At 47.1% G+C, this 9,302-nt stretch overlaps 1 protein-coding gene and 1 pseudogene across 1 annotated transcript; one reads left to right on the top strand and one right to left on the bottom strand.

The window, feature by feature from the left end:
- Positions 1-2,000: 2,000 nt before the first annotated feature.
- On the top strand, positions 2,001-4,515 carry LOC124669095 (putative cytochrome c oxidase subunit 5b-like). Its single transcript, XM_047205816.1, has 6 exons — positions 2,001-2,136; positions 2,226-2,311; positions 2,411-2,461; positions 3,749-3,815; positions 3,966-4,045; positions 4,165-4,515. Exons 1-6 carry the CDS (start codon positions 2,001-2,003, stop codon positions 4,231-4,233), a joined length of 489 nt encoding a protein of 162 aa, XP_047061772.1. The 3' UTR covers positions 4,234-4,515.
- A 562-nt stretch (positions 4,516-5,077) lies between these two features.
- LOC124705189 lies at positions 5,078-6,354 on the bottom strand (annotated as a pseudogene).
- Between the last annotated feature and the right edge of the window lie 2,948 nt (positions 6,355-9,302).

The raw sequence follows: 9,302 nt of genomic DNA on the forward strand, positions 1-9,302 counted from the left end.
GGGAGCGGGAGCGAGGGAGAAAATCGAGAGGGGGTTTTCGTGTGGTTTGAGAGGGCTGCTACCGCTAGGGTTTATGAGTTGGGGATTTTTAAAGGATGGACGCCATGAGTTTTAGCCGTCGGATGCTGCTTTAATTTTCGTGATCAGGGCTGATGATGTCACGCTCTGATGAAAGAGGTTGCACAGTTCATAAACCCTAGAAAAAGTTCGATGTTTTCAAGTATGTGTGTATATTTGTTGACTCTATGTCTCAAGCGTTTTACTCAGTACATGAGTTTGGATCCCGCTTCCTTTGTTCTATAATATAAGACGTTTTGATAAGCTAAATCATAGGAAGTACAATTTATAGAAAATAACATGTGGCATTGGTACATACATGCACCTACATATATGCTTAGCTAAGCACTATAATGTCATTACCTTGTAAACAAAGGCTTCCATCCATTTTCCTTTATTTTATTTAGATCTTTAAAAGAAGCGGTGAGTTTTTATTTTTATAATAAAATGCAAATTGGTGTTCATGACAACTTGAAGCTTGAAAGCTAGTCTCACTTCTTGGGTTGATCTTATTTTATCCATACATACTTAGACATACCTTTCATCTCTGTCTGAGTTTCTTTTGACATGGCTAGATGAACCATTCAAAATAAGAATAATCATGAAAGAAAAATAAATATAAAATAAATAAATAATATAAACATTGTCAAATTTCATGTACAACCAAAAGTTCGACTTATTGGAAAGGGCTAGTGCAATCCATTTATACACTTCAACAAATATGACTAGTAAGTTGTATGTACACAATGTAATCTAATGTGGAACATAGTTTTCTGAAGTTATATATATCAAATTACTTTGCTTTCATTTCTTGGAGCGGCAAAATATAAGGTAGCATGATGACATATTGAAAGGTTTACATGAAATCTGAGATGCGTAAGGCTGAGAGTAAGTGGACGGCCACCAACTCTATTTAATTGGACTTGATTCAATCCTACAAAGAAGTCACACACATAGAGAAAATTTCCAACGATTCTTATTATGCATTTTCAAAGAAAATATTTGAGTTAATTTGTTATGTTGTAGGAACATTCTGATCGAAACCCCTCAAACTAGCATAAACAATTCTTCGGTGCTTCGAAAATCAGTTTATTTTAATGCATCCAGTGACTCAGAATTGAAGTCTTGGAACCTACACCATTGCACATCAATCGCAAACTATCAACTCGAGATACTACCATGTGGGGAAGGAAATGATAACTAAGTAATTTTGCCACAAATATGTGCCTCCGATCGGATTCTCAACAGAAACTTGTCTGCAATGTTCTGTTGTGCGACTACACCAGCCAACAGCATCCTCTCGGCGCAAACCACCGACCACCAGCGCCGGCAAGAGCTTGACCTTCTCCTCTACTATATTTGGGACGATTACGTGTCTAAAACGGCGAGGACTACTGCAAGCTCTTCATGCCAACGTCGTGCAAGGCAGATTCTCTGTGGAACTCATCCAACACGCTTCTAGGCGTACCTTCGGTGGTATCCTATCAATATGAGAAAATATATGAAGTGACAATAAAATGTTAATATCCATTTATTGATCCCCTGTTGGGTGTCACTCTGGCTGACCCTAATTTGATGATTTTTCGTATTGGTAGTGGGTGCTCTATGAGTAGAACTGGTTATGACATCTCTTCATCGAAACTAGAGAGGCTTCGACCATTACAGTGCAGTTGCATTCAACTAGTATTTTTTATAAGAGTATATTTTTATTGTGTGATCTATTATACTACTACAATCTCCCCTCCAAGCAAACTACCATTCTAATTATATTTTAGAATCGGAGGTAATAATTAATATTTTTAGATATAGTTGATTGCCAAAAAAATATAGAACACTCAAGTGGTCAGTTGGGGAAGGCGTCCATAGGCAGAGAAACACCCTACTCGGCAGAAGCCTTTCGAACCATCCTCTCCGTCTTCTTCGACCGCCCCCCGCCGCCCGCCATGTGGAAGCGCGCCACCTCTCTCCTCCTCGCCCGCCGCTCGGCCATCGCCTCCGTCCGCGCCCCGGCTATCGCGGGATCCGCCGGCGCCTCCACGGGCGTCCTCCGCCGAGCGCCCGTTTTCTTCTCCACCCTCGGTAAGCAAACGCTTCTCCCGCCGCCCCCGTCCGCCCGCCCAAGAATCGGTATTTCGGATTTGACAGGGGAGGGCCGTGTGTTTCCGCAGATGCGGGGCAGGCGAGGATGCGGGTGGAGGACGTGATGCCGATCGCCACGGGGCACGAGCGCGAGGAGATCGAGGCCGAGCTCCAGGTCCGTCTCCCCCTATACACCCCATTATAGCCTTGTCTGACTCTTGTTACGCTTTTCTTTGGCTCGGTACAACTAATTCCTGTTTGGCTTCGTCTTCAGGGGAAGAAGAGGTTTGATATGGACGCCCCCGTCGGGCCATTCGGCACCAAGGTGAGCGCTTTCCGTTTGATGGCATCTGATATGATCATTTGATCCGTGAGTGCGAGTGATTGGATTGTCGTATCTGCGAGTGCAAATTGAAGTCCTCAGGCTCACGGTTATGGCCCTGATGTGCCATTGTAGATCGACATGTTGTGCTTTGATAAAAGTGAGAGGCTTGTTTGCTGAACAAAACTTTAGTATTGGTGCAAACAGTGGCACTAGTTTTAGCTGTTAGGGATACAGGCGGTCAGGCTGTTATTTGTTTATTGAATGTGGGGTTTCCACAATTTTACATGGAAGTGAGCTCTGTCAAAAGTGTCCACTGGTTCTTTCCGTTGAGCTATGGGAGGTTGCCTGGAAATGTAAGGCGAGATACGCCATTTCGATAAATTGAGTCCAGTTTAGGCAATCATGTTTGTGTTCATACCGATTTGTTCTTGGGGTGGCAAATGAGGTTGTATGTTGACCCCGAATTTTTGTTTTTGCAATGAGTTTACCTGTTTATGATCTCATCATCTGCTTGAACTATCAGTATGCCTATCATCTTCTGGGTTTTTGATAATTGCAGACCTTTCCAATGAGAATTAGCTACATGCCTATTAAATCAGCTATTTTGGGCTTTTAGCATGCTATAAAATATAATTTAGGGATTGTTGGAAGTTGTAACGTTGGCTCACCATTCCATGCCAACACTTTGGTTTATGTATTTTCTCAGTGATATTTTGTTTGCAAAATTCTGCTTGTTTCACTCGGTTTGTCTACTCCTTTATCAATATGAACCTAGCTGTTGTGGAGAATTCTTGTTCAATCGATGCTGCCAGACCCGTGTGTTATGAGTTGTGAATTAGGTTGCAACTTTGATATTGAAGTTGAACTTGTAATCTCTTTGTATCTTCCAACCTATTATATCTCTAAGAAAAAAATAGTGTTCTGAAATGTACTTGGTTCCCCTCATATATCTTAGGCAGATTATTCTCATCTGCAATGATTTATTGTTTAGATGTCCCCGTGTATTTTTCTATGCTCAACTGATTCCTTTTTGTGCTATCACACCTGTACGCTTGTACTGTTTTCTCAAGACTTTTCCCCTTAACTTACATCGGTCATCATTTGATAAGGTTATCAGTCAACTAATAGGCATTATTCCATTCTGTTTTGAATGTTCCTTTGACACTTTGTAGAGTGTTATGTTGACACATGAGTTGGCTCAACTGTACCTTCTGTATCATGTTCAATCTGTTAATTTTTTAACTCGTGTGTTCCAACTGACTGTTATGTCTACATCTCCAATCATAGGAAGCTCCTGCTATCATTCAGTCGCACTTCGACAAAAGGATTGTTGGTTGCCCTGGTGCTGAAGGAGGTATATTACCTTGTATACTCAACCCCTTCTCCGCGAATAAAGGCTATCAAAATTCAGCCTCCTCTCCCGTGTCTTATCTGGAAATATTGATCAACGCATCATGGCTCTAATTAAATAAAATTCCAAATTTTAATATTTCACCTTTTTCAGAGGATGAGCATGATGTTGTGTGGTTTTGGTTGGAGAAAGGCAAGCCACATGAATGCCCAGTCTGCACTCAGTATTTCAAGGTATTTTGGTATCTTCTGTTGATGTCCTTCACCTTGTGGCAACAATTTTAGTATGAGGCGCTGAATCAAAAATTGCTTCTGTGTTTCTGAGCTTTGAAATTCAAACTTTATTTCCACAGCTTGAGGTTATAGGGAACGGAGGAAACCCTGATGGGCATGATGATGACGACGACCACCACCATCATTAAGTATTGGAAAACCATGAAGCATTGGACCGATGCCTTTTCTTTTTCTTCCTGAAATGCTTTGAAGGTGTGGAAAACACCAGCTGTTTTGTCTATAGAGTTTAATATCCATGCAAACAAGTTTGCGGATCTCGATTTTGATGACTGGGAATTCGGGATAGCAAAGGGATCTGGGACCCCGTAGTTTTTCTTTTCAGAGAATTGCCCACACCAATAATGTGATTCATTGAACAGTGATGTCCCTTTCATTGAATTGATATTGGCTTTAATTACTTCTTTGTTTCTTGTTCAGTGGCCACCTCAACAGTTTAGCTGGTGGATGATTTGTTATTGGAGCATCGCTTTCGCCTTGCTCTGTACATTTTGACGATCCAGATCCATTGGTATATCGTTTTGATGATGATAACAGCGTTTGACGAAACTGTCAAGCTCTAGTTTCTTTTGAACATTTAGTATCCAGATGTTAACTTGGCTGATCTCTTTGTCAGTCGAAATATTCAACCTTGGATATGGCCAAAGTTCAGACGCCAACAACCACACATGTTAACTAATTATTACTGTAAACTGATGTCACTGAAAGCGTTGAGTCTCTTGTTGCTTATTCCTTCACTTCACAGTGCAATAGCATACGAAATTCATGACCAAATCCACGTTTGGTTTGAACATTTCTTGTCCTACGTCCTATCCAAAAATTCTTATCGGGTCAGAAAGTTCATGACAAATGAGACCAGTCGAAAGTTCAAAAGTTCAGCTGAAAATGTCGTTGTCGGCTCTTTAAGATTCAAGCGACGTGAAGTCAAAAACCCAGAACACGATGAGGTTCAAGAATACGGATGATGTCCAGGGATCAGAGGACGGTGCAAGCGAGCGCCGTCGCCGGATGGGGAGCAGGAACGCCAAGGTCCTCGCGATCGCAGTCACCTGCGCCGTGCTCGCGGCGGCAGAGGTCGGCCTCTACCTCTGCTTCCGCCTGTCGAGGCCGTTCTACCTCTCCACCGCCGCCGTCCTGGCGGTGACCGTCCTGTCGTTGCTTCTGCTGTTGCACTGCACGGCGGGGCGGGCGGAGCGCATGGCCGCGCGGAGGGCGCTGGACGACGGCGAGGAGCTGCGCGTGGAGTACAGCTTCTTCCGCAAGGTCGCGGGGCTGCCGCGCAAGTTCTCCTTCCAGGCGCTGGCGGCGGCCACGGACGACTTCCAGTGCGTGGCCGGGCGGGGCTCGTCGGGGACGGTGTTCCGCGGCATCCTCGACGACGGAACCCAGGTGGCGGTGAAGCGGCTCGGCGGCGCGGAGCACGCGGACAAGGAGTTCAAGGCGGAGGTGTCGGCCATCGCCGGCGCGCAGCACGTCAACCTGGCCCGCCTCCTCGGCTTCTGCCTCGGCGCCCCGCGCTTCCTCGTGTACGAGTACATGGAGAACGGCTCCCTCGACCGGTGGATCTTCCCTTGCGCCAACGACCGCCGCGAGCGCAGCTGCCTGCCGTGGGCGCGGCGGTACCAGGTCGCCGTCGACGTCGCCAAGGCGCTCGCGTACCTGCACCACGACTGCCGCGCCAAGGTGATGCACATGGATGTGAAGCCGGAAAACATCCTCCTCGACGACGGCTTCCGGGGGATCCTGTCGGACTTCGGGCTGTCGACGCTGGCGGGGAAGGAGCAGAGCCGGGTGGTGACCACGGTGCGCGGCACGGCGGGGTACCTGGCGCCAGAGTGGCTCCTGGGCACTGGCGTCACGGAGAAGTCCGACGTGTACAGCTACGGGATGGTGCTGCTGGAGATGGTGGCCGGGCGCCGGTGCCTCCGGGCGGAGGAGGACGGTCGGTGGTCGTACTTGCCCAAGATCGCCGGGGAGATGGCGCGGGAGGGGCGTCTGATGGAGGTGGTGGACCGGAGGCTCGTCACGGGCGGTGGAGTTCAGGTGGAGGAAGCGGCGGTGCGGCGGGCGGTGCATGTTGCTCTGTGGTGCGCGCAGGAGAGGGCCGCGGCGCGGCCGAGCATGGCACGCGTGGTGGAGATGCTGGAGGGGAGGGGCGTAGGGGAGGTGGAGGCGCCGCCGCCGACGGACACGATCATGGTGGACCTGCTGGCGCTCGACGACCACGCGCGCGGCGTTGGGCCGTTCGGCATGGCAGCGAGGGCCGGCGTGTCGTCGTCGGTGCTGAGCAAGGGCGACTCGTTCGCGCTGTCCTACCTGTCGGGGCGATAGCGTTCGTCATTCATTTGCACCATCTCTTTTCTCCTTTTCTTTTGTGTTGGGCGTCATTTGCACACTCGAACATGAGTTACCGGACTCGTAATGCACTTGTCCATGAAAGCATTTGTAATTCATTGTTCATTGAAATTTTGAAATGGGCGCAAAAGGTTTGCATTACCTCAAGGTTGTTGCCGGTTAACGAGAGAAAATCGAACTAAAACGGGGATTATAATACGCTTGCATGGTCCACAACATGACATTCGTGGCAAATCTAGTCGCCAACATGGTCTTTATAGTTTATACCAACAACTAGTCACTATTAAGACCATCTAGAAACATCGGATTGGTTAGGAGGGTAGTGACAACTCCAACCTATAACTATAAAAGTTTAAAAGTCTTACATGTTAGGACGATACCGTTCGTCATTTGCACAATTGAACATGGGTGTCGGAATGGCAATGCACTTGTCCATGAAAGCATTTGTAATTCATTCACCATTCTACTTTTGAAAGAAGAAATTTCATTGTTCATCCTTAAACCGAATAGATCAAATAGATTTGCTAGCTAGTTCTCACTCGCGAGTGTATACATATGAGTTGCAAGTTGAGTTGCAACCGAGTTTGAGTGAGATTTTTTAATTATAAGTGGGATTGCAACTAAGAAAAATAAATCAGGAAGTTAGATTTGCTTTGTAATTCGTGCTAGTCATGAGTTGTAACGGAGATTTGATGACATCGAAAATAAGTTAGTTCCCAGTCCCTAAACTAAAACTCTCATGGAAATTCCCTTTCTTGTCTGAAATGATTCAGTAGGTACAAAAACAGAATGTAAGTTTTGCCAATCGTACCGAATCACATAGTTCACTCCATAGTACGGAATCAAAGTGAAAAAGAACAAGTTTCATATGAAATAGGCAAAGTAAGATAGACATGTGAGGTCATGCATCACGTTGGTAGATGATCATTTGCTGCTTCTCAAATCAAGCACAGTTTGCCAGATCCATGATGCTCAAGTCAGCAAATATGATCTGATTCTTCGCAACGAGCATTTTTGCTGCAGCCTCGATGGCTTTCCACCGTGCCTTGCTCTCTTCAATTTCAAGAGTTCTTTTTTGAAGGTCAACGAAGCTAGCACATGTGATCTCTTTCTCCGAAGTCGCTTCGCATCCCTCTCTGTATTTTCCTCCTCCTTTTGCCATCAACTCCTTCAATTTCTCACCCAATGCAAATGCGGAAGCATCGCACTAGAGATCTTCCTTTGTGGCCTAGTGGCCCCTTGGCCGAGATGCACGGCCACCACTATTTGGTCCACCTATGCTTGGATCACCCTCTTCGAGATCAATGACTGATGATGTATTGTGCCACCCATCCCGTGCTTGAGACCCTTTTTGTATGTAGCGTAACATAGTTCTCACTTGGGACAACCCTTGATCTCCATCCAACATTCAAGACATTTCTTGAGGTACCCAAAAGCTTAGGCACCTAAGCATACATATGCTATGTACATTGGCATATTTAAAATGTTTGAGGTCTTACCATGTCCGCAACGTCAAGTGTGGCCACAGGGCACCCAAGAACATGCTCGATTGCATCGCAAAATTTGTTGCACTCCGCTTGGATGAATACCCATTTCTTTTGAATTCTCACTTGGCCTTGATCACTATGAATTTGGTAGGGTGGGAACTTCCTATGCCCATAAAAATCCTTGGAAATCTTTCGGCAATGTAAATTATCATTTATGCTCTGCACCGCAAATTAGATCTTGGCTAATCGCCATCCAAGCATTACAAAGGCACGGTCTTCCTTGACTACGTATCCTCCGGTCCTTTTGCTTTTATTTTTTGCGGTTGCACCAGTGGAATCATTCATAGACGCATCATCCTCATCGTCGACATCATCATACATGGCGGTGACATCATCTATAGGGTGGCCATCTTACCCAAACAATATCTACACATCAATGTTGAAACCTCTCTATTGGGTATTTTGTTCGGTCCCTAACCAACGTCTATATTGCTAACAGCATTTGTGGTGTTATGCATGAAGGCCTCATCATCGTCGGATAGTAATCCTACACATAATTGGATATCACAAGCCATTTTGACATGCAAATGGACCGAAAAAGTGGAAGTTGCAACCATACCGGGTTCGTTGGTGTCGGGCTTGGACGTCCCTCGAATAATTTGCAGGGCACGGGCATGCTCGCCGATGGGATCACCCATGGCCTCTTGCTAACCGCCGGGCATAGAAGTACGATTGAGATCCAAGCCAGGCATTACCAGGCCTCCCTACAAGGACGAGACCTCTAGCGAAGATGATTGCGACCCGCCCAGTCAGGAGGGCACGGGGACGTGCACAATGGCGCAAGCATCCCCAACGTCGATGCCATCACCCGTGGTCGTAAAGGCGGCCTTGCGGCCGCGGACAAGACCGAGTTTGTTGAAGAGGCACTGACGGCAGCTTGGGAGGCGAAGACATAGGAATTGGCCTTGGCCTGAAGGACTAGGACGAGCTTGGCCTTTTCCATTGTTGCGGCGGTTATTGCTTTGGCCGCCCTTGCCTTCACGGGGTCGCACCGGGCGCTACGTTTCTTGGTCTCAATTGCTCCCTCCGTCAGTGTTGTTAACTCTTTGTTCAGCTTGGTCAGGGCCTTGCCTTTGCCATGGCGGAGGTGGTGGGGTATGGTCGATGTGGGCGGCGGCTTTGTCTAGGGTTGCCGTAGTTGCGTTGGCGTCATGAGGCTGTGGTGGGCGTGTCACTGGCGGGCAAGCCTGGGGAGGACCAAGGGAGACGCGTGCGAACGCGGGTGCTATCCGCGCCGACACATTTTCAGCCCAAATTTGGATCGGGAAGGGACTCCTCGCACGCCGCGATCCGTCTGG

The sequence above is a fragment of the Lolium rigidum genome, chromosome 1 (genome assembly GCF_022539505.1).
Source record: "Lolium rigidum isolate FL_2022 chromosome 1, APGP_CSIRO_Lrig_0.1, whole genome shotgun sequence".
NCBI classification, from domain to species: domain Eukaryota; kingdom Viridiplantae; phylum Streptophyta; class Magnoliopsida; order Poales; family Poaceae; genus Lolium; species Lolium rigidum.